General features: G+C 44.5%; 1 protein-coding gene across 3 annotated transcripts in view; it reads right to left on the bottom strand.

Moving 5' to 3' along the window:
• KATNA1 (katanin catalytic subunit A1) overlaps positions 1-16,527 on the bottom strand; it is a 95,559-nt gene that overhangs the window by 55,241 nt on the left and 23,791 nt on the right. For all 3 annotated transcript variants that reach the window (XM_083176514.1, XM_083176513.1, XM_083176515.1), the window contains 2 exons: positions 7,043-7,226; positions 5,181-5,302 (listed from right to left, as the gene is read on the bottom strand). In XM_083176514.1, coding sequence (XP_083032640.1) covers positions 5,181-5,302; positions 7,043-7,226 — 306 coding nt within the window. The remainder of the gene's footprint in view (positions 1-5,180; positions 5,303-7,042; positions 7,227-16,527) is intronic.

Below are 16,527 nucleotides of genomic sequence, written 5' to 3'. Positions count from 1 at the left end.
ACAATGAATTGTTGGCTGTGATTATTGGTTGTCCAGGCGGGTGCTCAATGTTCTTATGAATTTTAGGAACAGAATATATAAGCGGGACGACAGGATGTTTTTGTGTCAAGGCTGATGCCAATTTGGAACCAAGGACTCCGTTTAACACAGCTTGCTGAAGAATATTGTCCAGTTCCACCTTGTACTGTGGTGTGGGATCTTTTGGAAGTTTGATGTATGTCTCTGGGACACTCAATTGGTTATACAATTCATTCTTGTAATCGTCAAGATTTTGTATGACGATCACCCCGCCTTTGTCCGCGGGGCGAATGATGATGTGTTGATATGAAGATAATTGTTGTAGGGCATCGCGTTCGATTTTAGAGAGGTTGTGATGTATAGTGGATGCGGCAGCGTCGACCAATCTGGAAAACGTGGGGACTGATTTGTTTTGGGAATGGGGGTCAAATGTAGATTTGGATCTAGATCGAATAAAGTCACTGAAGATGTTATGCTCTTCCTCAGCTGGTTGTTGGTGATGGAAGTGTTCTTTGAGCCTAAGATTACGCTCAAATCTGAATTTATCGATCTGCCATTGTGTGTCGTTATGCTGGTTAGTGGGGATAAAAGATAGTCCTTTATTGAGGACCGCTGTCTCAGCTGGTGACAAGACATGACTGGATAAATTGTAGATCAACTCCTTAGGAGCGCTTTCACCTATTAAATATACGATCAACATACAGTCCGTAAGCATCAATTTCCTTGATGTCCTGGTTACTATCAAAGATTCCATCATTGTCACAGAGGTATACAACAAACCGACTGACCGCAACACACTACTGTTGGCTTCCAGTCACCATCCTAAGCCTCTAATACGTGACCTACCAAAGTCGCAACTTATGCGCGTGGCCCGAATATCTAATAGCCTTGAAGCAGCTACGGCCAGTACTGATGCAGTGGTGCAGCGGTTTGCGGAGAGGGGATATGACATGCGTCAACTCAAACAACAACAAACTGAAGTGTTGGCCATACCCAGATCCCAACTACTAACCCCCAATACAGCAGTCAGAAGCAAGGTGTTACCATGGAAACAGCAATATACAACCTCAAGCCCGGTAGTCCAAAGAGCCACCTCTGCACTATGGCCCATAGTTAAATCGGACAAAACACTACCATGCTTCCATTCCATCAAACCCATGCACTGCTATACCCGTGGGCGTAACATTAAAGACCAGGTCATGAAAACTGACATCACCGGCTTTGGCATGGTCCAACCCAGCAATTTCTTGCAGAAAGCACCTGGTTGCTACAGATGCCTCAAGTGCACCACTTGTAAGAACCTTGTGGTCTGCAGGTCTTTCAAACATTTCCATAAGGACATCACGTTCCCCATTCGACATGTACTTTCTTGTTTGTCCACCCATGTTATTTATTTACTTTTTTGTCCCTGCCCATTGTTTTATGTTGGTAAAACTATCCGTACAGTCCGCGAGCGTATGGCACTTCATCGCTCTGCTATAAACAAAGCATTCATATCCTGCAGGAGACGGAGCGACGTCTGCACTCAGCCGCAGGACGGACAAAGCGTGTCCGGTAAGTAAATGTATAAAGTCTTGTTGCACCACATTAGTGGTTGTTCAGTTGATAGGAGCATGTGGTCTTGATAAAAATACATTCATGTATTGAAACGTCGACTTGCTATACATGTATTCTGCTTTGACCTTTTGATAAAAATTTATACTTCTCATCAAAGTCCTCCGGAGTGACGCTCATTATTACCTACCTGTCTTACATCAGTGAAGGCACCCGGGGCATTTGCTTAATGTAAGTGAGAGTGCCGATTCTTCTGCTATATATATACACACATACATACATACATATATATACATCCTGAAGAAGAACCGCTAATAAATAGGTTTGAAACGTTTAATTACTGCCTATGAGAATATTATTTGGGTGAGTGCCGCCGTCTGGATACAATATATATCTCTCAGAAATCCAATGGCAACTGCCCCGGGTGGAATATTAGGCATTTACATTTAGAAGCATTGTCCATAAGTACAATTGTGCTGACGTTGGCATGAAAAATATATCATAATTAGAAATATACTTTTTCCTCAGTTAATGGACAACATGCTTGTAGCAAATACATAAATTCTACTACTAAACATGTAAGTGAACTGGGTCAATGTATCAATATACCCATGTACTGCTTTGTCAAAATGTTTGATGTAAGCCATGACCAGCAGAAGTTATTTTTTGGAACTGAAGAGATCCATTACCAAGTTAATCCAGTAAGGCAGATTTTTCCAACCACGGTCCTCAAGGCATACTTAAGGTACATACACACTGGGCGATTATGCCCAGTGTGTATGGACAGCAATGACCTCTGTCATCGTTGTGGGGAAAATTGCTGGTACTTGTGTACTAGCATGGCGCCCATTGCATCGCAGACCATAAGGCATGCGATGCAATACAATTTTAAATTGTATACCATCGAATTGTATGGCATTGGATGCCATTCTATCGCATATACAATGGTATGCGATTTAAAATTGTATAAGCACCCTAATGGGTTTTCTCCATGTTAAAAGTGGCCAAATAAGTTAATTAAATGTGTAGGGTGCTTAATATGTTAAAAGCACCCCCACTATCAACGCCAACCCGAAGCGTGGCGAGCGCAGTGAGCCCCGCGAGGGGACGCGGAATACATGTAAAGTAATACGCGTCTGCTCGCCACACTAAATGAAGTCAACTCCACGCCGACATGGATAGTGGGGGTATGAAAAGGTCGTAGGACGCGTACCGCCGCCCCTCGCCACACTTTGGGTTCACGGTCTTAGTGGGGGTGGCGTGGGGGTGCATTTAACATTGTAAGCCCCCATTAGGGTGCTTATACAATTAAACATCGTATAGGGGGCTTATACAATTTTAAATCGCATCGCAGTGCATCGGGTGTATGCCATGCGATGCGATTATATGTCGTGCGACCAAATATCGTGGGCGCCGTGCTAGTACACAAGTACAAAAATGCTCAGTGCATACACTAAGAGCCACTTTCCCCCTGCCTGGTGCTGTCAGCGGGGGGCAGATGGCTTTGCATATCGCAGCGCTATGCAAAGACGTCTACAAAGCCGCTCATCTGCTGGTAATACAAGCACATGTGCGGCTTTCCCGGCGTTAAAGCAGGAGAGCGCTTCACCGCTCATCGCTGGGCCGCACACACTGGGCGACTTTCACCTGAAAGCCGCTCAAACTTGGTTTTTGAGCGTCTTTTAGCTCAAAATCGTCCAGTGTATATGGGTCTTAAGAACGGTTATTGGGAAATCTTACACTATTGGGCCGGTTTATGAAAACTTCCAAAAAGCAAAATAGAAAATATGATCGATAGCAACCAGATTCTAACAAGTGCATGCTACAAAAAGATAGCTTGAATCTTTTGAAAAAAAAAAAAAAAAGATAGCTTGAATCTGATTGATAGTTTTTAGATGTTTTGATAAATCCTCCTCTCAGCATTTGTAGGTTTAGGGGGGTATTCTGGTTCATTCCCTCGGATGCAAATTTGCATCCTTGCGAGTGACCCAGATCCCGCCTTGCGAATATTGGTACACCGGCCCAACAATCGCAAGGGCGATTTGCTCGCACTGGCTGCGAATGGATGTTTTACGTAAATAACCATTTGCATGGCACTGGGACCCTCCTACAACTTTGAAAAATGTGGAACGTGCACACATATGTAAGGTTGCACTGAGCAACCTTACATATACGTGTATGCTTGGGAGGGAAGTGGGTGGGCAGCTGACATTCTATGACGTCAGCTGCCTGCCCGCCCCCCTTCCCCGTATATGCTTCACAGCTCCAATAACATGAGAACGCCCAGCGCTGGGTGTTCCCATAACTAATGAGCCAGCCCGCCTTCCAACACCCCCCCCGCCTGTCCGCACCAAGCACAGAAATGCACAATGCAAAAACATTGGCCCTCTACGAATGAACCAGAATAAGGTCCTTAGGCCTGTAGAGGGGCAGTTTGTTTCCTAGCATTATTAGTAGCAGCTTTCTTAGAGGCATGTTTGTGCCACGAATCCAGTGGGGGTACCTCTGGGTTTGGAATAGTAGGAAAGCAATTGCACAGGAGAGCACAACCTTGTTATATGTTCAACTTAAAAGGTGGACGCTTCTTTACACACATTTCAAACATGAGTGCTCATCCATTCATTGTGTAAGCTGTACTTACAGATGGAGCGGGTTGACATCTTTGGCCGGTGCTCGCCAGATCCCTTGCACTGGCGAGCGCCGGCGATAGAGACTGGGACGCGCGTCCGTCCCACACGTTTCCCATCGGCGGTGGGGCAGGAACCCTGTCCGTCTCCGCTTCAGGGAGACAGACAGGGTTAGGGGGGGGGGGGTGGCAAGGACCCGGTGCGACCGTCAGTGAGGCGGCGGGAGCCCTGTTGTAAGGGGACGCATCTTGTGCGTGCGCGTCCCCTTACGGCGGCTGGCGGGGGATGGCGACTCTTCCGCCATCCCCTGCAAAGATGTCTCCCGCTCCATCTGTATGTGCCATATTACCCTTTAGTTAATGTAAGGTACATTTTCCTTATAGCTCATATTAGTATAAACGGTTGTGAATTGATAGATCTAGTGTCTAGACCTGGGGTAGCCAACCCTAGTCCTCGAGAGCTACCAACAGTGCATGTTTTGCAGGTCTCCTCACAGAATCACAAGTGAGCTAATTAGCTCCATCTGTGGATCTAGTAAAATGTGTCAGTGATTAATGAGTGCAGCTGTGCAGCAGCTAGGTTGTCTGAAAAATGTGAACTGTTGGTAGCTCTCGAGGGCTAGGGTTGGCTACCACTGGTCTAGACAGTCAGTAGTTCGCTAGCAAAAGGTCACATGCAATAGGTCGACATTTTTTTGGGTGTCAATGTTGACACCTGTCGATATGGACCCTCAATTTGTGTACTGCTTCACTTGCTATGCTTGGGACAGCAGACTATTCTATTCTCCCTTTATGCTGACATGGACAGTAAAGTATAAAAAGGTCCAGAAAATGGAAAAATTGTACCACAAATCATGTTGACCTTTTAAATGTCAACCTTTTGACCCTGTCAACCTTTTGTTGTCAGCCAACTGACTATCTATCTAGACACCGTAGATCAGCTGGATAACATATAAACAGAGCACATGATTGTTTTGCTCACCAATGAACATTGGGGTTCTGTGAAATGATATCTCTCTCTAAGGCTTCAACTAAATCCTTATCATATCCAGTTCCATCAAATCGTTTGGATTCACTCTCTGACACATCGGCAGATGACTTGTTCTAAAAACATAGAAAAGGTGTACAATGTATTGCAGCCTATAGTTGTGGTCACAATTAGTTTGATGATGGCAATGCAACCTGGAAGATATTTTTTTTATGAACACATGGCACTTTATATAAAATAGATGAGATAAAGTAATGAATAGAAACAAGAAAATACATTAGCACATGGGAATTGACTTTCTAGGTTGTGCCATACATTGAAAGATTTTCAACCAACCATCCAATTTATGTGTCCAGCTAAAAACAAAACATACTCCACACAATGGCATATATTCAATGCCGTGGGCGAGCGGTGACTGCGAGCAGGACTTTTTCCTCGCAGTCACCGCTCACCCTGTCAGTATTCAACTGACCCCCCCTCATTCGCAAATTCCCCCTCGCTCCGTTTTTTGAGCGAGGGGGAATTTGCGAATGTGCCTCCAAAAACTGCGAGAGCCGAGGCTAATTACAGCGAGTTTGCTGCATTAGCCGCGGCTCTCGCAGTTTAGGGGAATCCTCGCCGTTCTGTGACTGCGAGGATTCCCCCGGAACGTTGCATAGTGCGAGCGGCCGGCGCGGGGGTTAAACTGCGAGGATCACTGGTTTTCTGTGATCCTCGCAGTTTAACCCCCTCGCCGGCCGCTCGCACCGGCATTGAATACTGCACAATGAATCCGATGTATCAAGCTTCAAAAGTGATAAAATGAAGAGTGATAAACAGCCAGCCAATCAGCTCCTACGTGTCATGTTACAAGCTGGGTATCATGAAACCCTTCAGTGATATGCCCGCATTTTTTCCCTTAATATCCTATTCCGTGAAATAATTGTAAACAATAGGTTTCTATCTGAAAAAAAAAAAATTAAACCTAAAGTGAGTAAGTTTACAAGAATTTCATTATATTTATTTTTGATTACTTGCTGTTAAAGTTTTAATAATGTGTAAAAAATGAATATACTACTCCATCATTGGGCATTGAGTGTGTATATTATACACATAATGTCCAGTGATAAAGTAAAATGTAACTCAGAGGCCTTGCCGCCGATCCAAATTCCCACCTTTGCAAAAAAAAAAAACGTGCACTCACATAAAAAGCGTTTGAAGCCATTTTAAGAAAAGTCACCTAAAACGTAAAACTTTGTGCCTCTTGAAGCACGGGTTAGAGTTGTCCGATTAACTTCCTATTTTGCATGGGCTCTCAGAATAGCAAAAGGAAAAAAATAAAGAGTGTCCCATTGATTTTTCGGACTTTCGATTTTAAGGTACACCCTAGGGCGGGTGCGACCATTATACCGCTAATGGTTTACATTTTGGGGGATTTACCTCACTAAAAACTACCATCAGCTTTTTCAAGCTAAATTACCCCAAGTTGTTAGTGGAATTCAACATAGATGCTGAAAGCGGTCATGGCTGCTATAGTTCCTAAAGTGGCCTGATCAATGCTATTTATTGCCTTGTCTCTTAGATTTATTCGATTAACTGGTAGAAAGAGGTTGTTTACCAAAAGGTAAATCGGGCGCCCACAGAGATGCTTTGTGAAGCTGCTCACACAAGGGAGTGGTCAATTGCAAAAAAGGGGTCATAAATAATAAATATTATATACACACACACACACACACACACACACACACAGTCACTGGATTTAACTACAGAATAAACCATTTATTTAGACACTGCTCGAACCTCAACATATTAATTTCAAGAGGAAATTTTCATCAGGAGTCACACTGTAGGACTGTACTCATCCATAGAATAGTTACCTTTTCTTCTTTCACTTTACTTAATGGGTCTTTCTTGTCTCTGGCACGGGCAGGCTTTGCTTTCTGGTTATTAACATTTCTCGAAGGGGGATTTGGGCCCTTGACAGCTGCACTTAAGCGATTGTTATGCACTCGGTTGTCACTGAACTGGGAAGACTGACGTTTCCGGAGACCTGGTGAAGGCCTTTTTAAAACGGAGAAAAATAATGTATTATTTATTAAATGAAACACTCACATTTTATTCCTGTAAATTTTGAGGTTGATTTACAGTAGCTTTGCATTTTGGTAAAGATATACTGCACTGCAGGTGGGACAGATAAACATGTGAAGAGAGAGAGATTCAGGTGGGAATTGTGTCCAAACTTAAATTAACTGTGCATGCATGCAAAAAAAAAAAAACAACTAAACTATTTGCTCCCCTTTTATTGTTACATGGTTTGTTCCAGGTGCACATTAATGTACGGTACACACCACGACGACCCGCTCACGATGCACATTGTGAGCGGGTCGTCAGTGTTTCTTCAGCCCCGTTCACGATGATGCGGGGGGGGGGCACGACCCGCTCACGATGTTCACCATGAGCGGGTCCGATCCAATGGCGACCCGCACCCGGCAGTATGGTCGTTATTCAGATCCTACCTGCAGCAGGTAGGATCTAAATAACGACCGACCGTGCATCGGATCGGTATCGGTCCACACCAGGACAGAAAAGGGCCCAATCACCACACAATATACATCCAATTGGTCGGAATTGGATCTAGATTGAGGGGATCGGGCCCTAGTCGTCCTGGTGTGTACCAGGCATTACTTGCTTTTCTCCTTTGTATCCAACTCAAAATCTATCCATTTTTCAGTAAATATAAACACATTTGCAGGGTCACTAAAATAAGCTCAGATGTACAGTATTTATTATAAATGTGGAAAAAAAGCCAAATATGTTTCATTGGGCATGATTCTTATCATTCGATTTTTGTACTGGAGCACAAAATGGGATCTCTGACATACAGCACATGTACAGATGCAAATGTACATATATTTAGAGGTCGTCATTGTTCTGATTTGTCTTTCAGTTTGTTAATAGGTGGCAACAAAATGAACATATGGTACCATCCTTTTTTTTTGGGAGTATTGTGGACATGTATCTAATGCTCTGTGCAATTCTGTGTCATACATATGGAATGGAAACACGATTCTCTCTTGCATTTGTATCAGCACTTGCACTCATGCTGCCTTTTGCGGTGATTAGTGTAAAATCGTTGAATGACACAGATTGCCAGGACTGATGTGAATGTTAAAATATTCTCTGTAAAGCACTGCGGAATATGTGCGCCCTATAAAAGGAACTGGTAATAAATACAGGGATTGCTGTACTTACCATAAATCCTTTTCTCCGAGTCCACAGGTGTCACTGGAGTTACACTGGGGAATAGAAGGCGACCACAGGGAGCATGGGCACTTTAAATATAAATTAGTGTGACCAACTCCTCCCCTTCTACTTCCCCTCCCAGGCAGTCTTTGATTGTGCCCGAAAGGGAGCAGGTCACATTTGGCTCACTCCTGGGAACTGGTGATCTAGAGTGGCAGCTCCCCAGCCCTGAAGACTGGTGTCTGTGGTGAGGATTCCCAGATTCCGAACCGCCTGCCCTTTAGCAGGTTTTCGGAGTTGAGTCACATTAGAGACAGACGTGCTCGAGGTGATAAGAGTCACCTGCTGCTGATGATGCAGGTGTGACCCTGACCACTGATGGAGGAGAGACAATTGGAAAGGTCGCAAGTGGAAGCAACCATATTGGATTGCCTAGAAGGAGGCGACTATCTTTCCTAGGAGTCTGGTACAAAGATGTACCGATCCCGGTCGACGTCGTAGAACCATCCAGACTAGAGCTTGCAAGGACTGAATCTTGTCGGATGGAAGGAAAACCATCATCTGGTGGGTGTCCAGAGTCATCCCCAGGAACAGAAGGTATTGAGAGGGCTGGAGCTGGGACTTTGCGAAGTTCAGGATCCACCAGTGAGAAATGAGAGTCTTCTCTGTGAGAAGGATATTGGACAATAGGGTATCCCTCGAACGACTCTTTAGCAGAAGATTGTCCAAATAAGGGATAATTGTCACCCACTGAGAGCGAAGGACCTCCATTGTCACCCACTGAGAGCGAAGGACCTTGGTGAAAACCCTAAAGGCAGACGAGAAACCAAACGGCAGGGCCTGGAACTGCCAGTGATGATCTTGTACCGCAAATCGAAGGAAAGCCTGGTGAGAAGGCCAAATGGGGATGTGTAGGTACGCATCCCTGATATTGAGAGATACCAGGAATTCTCCCTGTTCCAAACCCTGTATCACCGACTGCAGGGACTCCATCTTGAATTTGACCACCTGTAAGTACGGGTTCAAATCCTTTAGGTTTAATATAGGTCGTACCGAGCCGTCCAGCTTTGGCACGAGAAAAATACTGGTGTAGTATCCCTGAGTACACTGATCTTCGGGTACCGGAATCACAACTCCCATTGTCCACAGTTTGGAGACAGCCAATAACAGAAGTAGTGCTTTTTCCTGAGAGACCGGTAAACCGGTCATGAAGAACCTGCTTGGGGGGAGACAAGCGAAAATTAATCTTGTAGCCTTGGGCTACAAGATCCCTTACCCACAAGTCCTGACAAGACTGCAGCCAGATGTGACAGAAGGACTTCAGTCGAGCCCTGACCCTGGAATCCCCCAGAGGGGACCTCTATGTGACGGAGCACCGCCTCTGGAATGTCCTCTGAATCTGCTAGTGGGACAGTCGTGATACAGATAAATCCACCATTGGTGTTATTTCAATCTTCTTTCTACCCTCGAGCTGAATGAGGCAATTAGACAAAAACCTGCGAGGTCCCTGAAATTTTTTGTCTAGATGACACCAGGCCTGCAGCACATGGTCATCCAGTTCCTCAGCTGGAGTGAGTGGAAAGTGGAAGATTGCTTTTGCTTCTTACCAAAAAGAGAAGAATGGACAGGAATTTCAGTTTCCTCAGTCACATTACAAGCAAGCTTTACCATCTCAATTAACCCCTTCCCGACAATTGACGTACATTTACGTCATGGTCGGGAAGTACTTCCCGACACATGGCATAAATGTACGTCATGGATGTAAACTGTCACCGGGTCTATAGACGCGGTGACAGTTTGGAGATGTCTGCTGTCCCTGACAGCAGACATCCCCCCTCGCCGCCCGGGGGGGGCAGGGATGCCCCCCCCGGTCGGCGATCGCTGTGATTGGCTGTTCAAATGTGAACAGCCAATCACAGCTATTTCTGTGTTACCGGCGGCTATGCCGCTCGGTAACACAGAAAACGGTGGTGATCGGTGCTGTTAAGTACAGCACCGATCACCACCGATCCGCGGACACCCCCTCCCTCCCACCCGGCAGCACTATGTGCTTACCCGGCACCCGGCAGCCGCTCTCCTCCCTCTGCTATGCGCCGCAGCGCTGCCTCCCCCCTCCCTCCCCCCGCCAGCAGCAGCAGCACTAGGGACAGTGTAAAAATGAAAAAAATAAAATGAAATGATTATATATATATATATATATATATATATATATATATATATATATATATATATATATATATATATATATATATGTGTGTGTATGTGTGTATATACACACACACACATATATACAGTTGGGCAAAAAAGTATTTAGTCAGCCACCAATTGTGCAAGTTCTCCCACTTAAAAAGATGAGAGAGGCCTGTAATTTTCATCATAGGTATACCTCAACTATGAGAGACAAAATGAGGAAAAAAAATCCAGAAAATGACATTGTCTGATTTTTAAAGAATTTATTTGCAAATTATGGTGGAAAATAAGTATTTGGTCAAAAACAAACAAGCAAGATTTCTTGCTCTCACAGACCTGTAACTTCTTCTATAAGAGGCTCCTCTGTCCTCCACTCGTTACCTGTATTAATGACACCTGTTTGAACTCTTTATCTATATAAAAGACACCTGTCCAACACTTCAAACAGTCACACTCCAAACTCCACTATGGCCAAGAGCAAAGAGCTGTCAAAGGACACCAGAAACAAAATTGTAGACCTGCACCAGGCTGGGAAGACTGAATCTGCAATAGGTAAGCAGCTTGGTGTGAAGAAATCAACTGTGGGAGCAATTATTAGGAAATGGAAGGCATACAAGACCACTGATAGTCTCCCTCGATCTGGGGCTCCCCGCAAGATCTCACCCCGTGGGGTCAAAATGATCACAAGAACGGTGATCAAAAATCCCAGAACCACACGGGGGGACCTAGTGAATGACCTGCTGAGAGCTGGGACCAAAGTAACAAAGGCTACCATCAGTAACACACTACACCGCCAGGGACTCAAATCCTGCAGTGCCAGACGTGTCCCCCTGCTAAAGGCAGTACATGTGCAGGCCCGTCTGAAGTTTGCTAGAGAGCATTTGGATGATCCAGAAGAGGATTGGGAGAATGTCATATGGTCAGATGAAACCAAAATAGAACTTTTTGGTAACAACTCTACTCGTCGTGTTTGGAGGAGAAAGAATGCTGAGTTGCATCCAAAGAACACCATACCTACTGTAAAGCATGGGGGTGGAAACATCATGCTTTGGGGCTGTTTTTCTGCAAAGGGACCAGGACGACTGCTTCGTGTAAAGGAAAGAATGAATGGGGCCATGTATCGTCAGATTTTGAGTGAAAACCTCCTTCCATCAGCAAGGGCATTGAAGATGAAACGTGGCTGGGTCTTTCAGCATGACAACGATCCCAAACACACTGCCCGGGTAACAAAGGAGTGGCTTCGTAAGAAGCATTTCAAGGTCCTGGAGTGGCCGAGCCAGTCTCCAGATCTCAACCCCATAGAAAATCTTTGGAGGGAGTTGAAAGTCCGTGTTGCCCAGCGACAGCCCCAAAACATCACTGCTCTAGAGGAGATCTGCATGGAGGAATGGGCCAAAATACCAGCAACAGTTTGTGAAAACCTTGTGAAGACTTACAGAAAACGTTTGACCTCTGTCATTGCCAACAAAGGGTATATAACAAAGTACTGAGATGAACTTTTGTTATTGACCAAATACTTATTTTCCACCATAATTTGCAAATAAATTCTTTAAAAATCAGACAATGTCATTTTCTGGATTTTTTTTCCTCATTTTGTCTCTCATAGTTGAGGTATACCTATGATGAAAATTACAGGCCTCTCTCATCTTTTTAAGTGGGAGAACTTGCACAATTGGTGGCTGACTAAATACTTTTTTGCCCCACTGTATATATATATATATGTGTGTGTGTATATACACACACACACACATATACATATATATATATATATATATATATATATATATATATACATACACATATATATATATATATATATATATATATATATATATACACATACATACATACATACATACATACATACATATATATATATACATACATACAGATAGATATTCCCGACCGAAGACGTATATATATACGTCATGGTCGGGAGGTACTTCCCGACCGAAGACGTATATATACGTCATGGTTTTAAACTGTCACCGCGTCCATAGACGCGGTGACAGTTTGGAGATGTCTGCTGTCCCTGAGCCCCGGTCGGCGATCGCTGCGATTGGCTGTTCAAATGTGAACAGCCAATTGCAGCGTTTTCTGTGTTACCGGCGGCTAAGCCGCTCGGTAACACAGTGATCGGTGGTGATCGGTGCTGTTAAGTACAGCACCGATCACCACCGATCGCCAGCCCCCCCCCCTCCCACCCGGCAGTCCCCCCTCCCACCCACCCGGCTGCCGCAGCGCCAGCACCCCTCCCACCCCCCCACCAGCCGCAGCGCCAGACCCCCTCCAAAATCTGGTGAGCAAAATGGGGTCACATGTGGGGGGGTTCCACTGTATTGGTGCTTCCGGGGTCTTGCTAATGCGACATAGCACCCACCATTCATTCCACCACCAAATATCACTCCTTCCCTTCTGAGTCCTGCCATGCACCCAACTGGTATTTTTTGGTCACATGTGAGGCATTGCCATACTCGGGAGAAATTGGGGCACAGATTTTGGCGTGCTTTGTCTCCTTCATTCCTTGTGAAAATGAAAAACTTTGAGCCAGAACTGCATTTTTGTGTAAAAAAGTACATTTATTTACACAAAAATGCAGATCTGGCTCAAAATTTTTCATTTTCACAAGGAATGAAGGAGACAAAGCACCCCAAAATCTGTGCCCCAATTTCTCCCGAGTATGGCAATGCCTCACATGTGACCAAAAAATACCAGTTGGGTGCATGGCAGGACTCAGAAGGGAAGGAGTGATATTTGGATTTTGCAGCACAGATTCTGGTTGAACGACCCCTGAAGCACCCATACAGTGGAACCCCCCCACAAGTGACCCCATTTTGCAAACTACACCCTTCAGGGAATTCATCTAGGGGTATAGTGTACATTTCAAACCCCCAGGGGTTTCACCAATTTTGATACAACTGAGCTGTGAAAATGAAAAATTAAATTTTTTCATTTGCACAGCCCAGTTGTATCAAAATTGGTGAAACCCCTGGGGGTTTGAAATGTACACTATACCCCTAGATGAATTCCCTGAAGGGTGTAGTTTGCAAAATGGGGTCACTTGTGGGGGAGGTTCCTAACTTTTAGCATCTTATGGTGCCTAGAAACCTACATGGTGCCTAAAAAATAATCTCATAAAAAGGAGGCTCCAAAATCAAGTAGGTGCTCCTTCTATTATGAAGCCTGTGGTTTGGTCACCGTGCACACTAGGGCCACATATAGGACATTTATGAAAACCAAAGAATTGGGGGAATCAATTTTTAGTCACATTTCTCTAGTAAAATCTACTGTGTTCCTTAGAAAAATGTATTAAAATTGAAAATCTGCAAAAAAAATGAAATTTTGAAATTTCACCTACACTTTGTTTTAATTCCTGTGAAACACCTAAAGGGTTAACAAACTTCCAAAATGCTGTTTTGAATACTGTGAGGGGTGCAGTTTTTGAAATGGCATCATTTATGGGGGTGTCTCACATACAAGTCCCTCAAAGTCACATCAGAACTGAACTGGTCCCTAAAAAAATCAGTGTTTGAAATTTTCTTGAAAATTTGAGAATTTGCTATTCATATTTTACGCCTCCTAGTGTCCAAAAAAATGAAAAGGAAGTTGAAATAATGATGGCAACATAAAGTAGACATATGGTCTATGTTAGTTATTAACTATTTTGAGTGGTAAGATTATTTGTCTCACAAGCAGAAAATTTAACATTTTGCAAATTGCTAAATTTTCCATTTTTTTTCCGACATTTTGGTATTTTTCACAAAAAAACACAGACTGTATCGACCCAAATTTACCACTAATTTGAAGTACAATGTGTCACGAAAAAACAATCTCAAAATCACTGGGATAAGTAAAAGCAAAAAAAAGTTATCCCCACTTAAGTGATACATGTCAGATTTGAAAAAAAGGGCTCTGTCAGGAACGCAAAAACTGGCTCTGTCAGGAAGGGGTTAAATCTTCCAGGTTCTTGCGTATCAAATGCTAAAACATCCACCTCCTCCTCCTCCCCCTCCTCTGGGGGGGGGGGGGGGGGCAAATTCACCCTTCACAAGATCTGGCATATCATCCTAATCACCTAAATCCACAGACTGTGGAAGCAACCTCTTTCTTTGTAAATTAGGGGGGTTTAATGCCCTTGAAGAGGATTCACCAGCATCCTCTGCTGGCCCTGGGGCCAGAGCTTTAGTTAAGCCTTCTACAGCAGAAGTTAGAGGCCTGCTGGTTTCTGGATGTCTGTCTATCTTTTTGAACTGCTGAGAGCTCAGAAGATAACTGGGACAGGACATCAGCAAGCTGCGATGCCCAGACGACTGTGCTAACAGGAGGTTAACAGTGCATTTATCACACAAAAAAAAACCTCCCTCTGTAGAATGTGTACATTTTGCATTACACTCCTTGCATGCAACTCTTGGAGTTACCCCCTGCCACTGTAGCAATAATTACACAGTAATTACCACACACTACCACACTTACACAGAGTAGGTATAGTTTTGCCAGTCATAAGTACTGGAAAGGAGAGACAGCGAAAGAAAGGAGCTGTCACAGAGCCTAAACAGCGCTATGGTATATAATACAGGAAGCGCTATAGCCCTATTTGAACACATCCCAAACTGTCTTCGCCCAGCTCCAAAACCCACTGTAACTCACAGACCCAGTACAGCTTGGTATATAATACAGGAAGCGCTATAGCCCTATTTGAACACATCCCAAACTGTCTTCGCCCAGCTCCAAAACCCACTGTAACTCACAGACCCAGTACAGCTTTCAGCAGGACGGTCACCAGGAGACAGGAATCGCCCAACTGTAGTCTTTCATGGGATCTACTGTGCAACAAGGAGCCTTTAGCAGCGTGGTCAGCGGCACCAAAGTACAAAGAAAATGGCCGCCGTGACCTGCAGTAACACCGGGGAATGCCAGGGCTGCTGGGAGCACTGCGCGGTGACTCCGCCCTTGCCCGGCAGCGCCGTCTCCATGATGGCGCCAGGTTTAAAAAATAAACCTTTTGCTGCACCGCCGCTTGTGTTTCCTGACCTCCACTCTAACAGGGAGGCAGGGTAATACATACATCACTGCCATTGGCGGTGGGGCTGGGAGAGGATCGGGCGGGTGCCTCATTTGAGTGGTGCCCATTACATCTCCAGAGACGGTGGTCTCTGTCAGCCAGGGAGCCAGGCGCATTACCGTGGCAGCAGCCGGCTCCCTCATCGCAGGCAGATAGTAGCAGCAACTATCTGCCTGTCCTCAATAGGAATTCTTACTGCTTTATGCCCTAATCACTAAAAAAGCCCAAGAGTGAGCAAAATGTGACCTGCTCCCTTTCGGGCACAATCAAAGACTGCCTGGGAGGGGAAGTAGAAGGGGAGGAGTTGCCCATGCTCCCTGTGTTCACCTTCTATTTCCCAGTGTAACTTCAGTGACACCTAGTGGATGAAGGAGAAAAATTAAATGCAGATGCACAAGCTCCTACATTAGCCCTGCGAACCTTACATGAGCATAAAGCAGTGAGTCAAGCCCTCAAAACTGTCTGCATAGACAGTCACTCTTACTGCCTCATTACATACACACATACCCACACACAGACACACATACATACACACACACACACACACACACACACGTACATACATACATACAACTCCTACTCTGAGAACATGACAAAAATGTAATTGAATTTAAATTTATTTGCAAAAAAAACATGGAAAAGCAGAAAAATAAAGTGGAATCATTTTGTGGAATTCTTTGTAATTACATTTTCTAGGATAAGGGGTGAACCATAGCATCCAATAAAACATATATAGCCATTCTCTTCCAACATGCTCTCCCTAGCATTCTCTAACATTTACTGTATAGAACAGGAAGCTTATACAGTAATTATAGGAGGCCCTCAGCGGTTATGTATACGTATATGATGTAAATGCCAAGCAGCAAA

The sequence above is a fragment of the Crinia signifera genome, chromosome 3, assembly GCF_055691185.1.
Source record: "Crinia signifera chromosome 3, ASM5569118v1, whole genome shotgun sequence".
Classification (NCBI taxonomy): Eukaryota; Metazoa; Chordata; class Amphibia; order Anura; family Myobatrachidae; genus Crinia; species Crinia signifera.
This window is presented reverse-complemented; position numbering and strand designations above follow the sequence as displayed.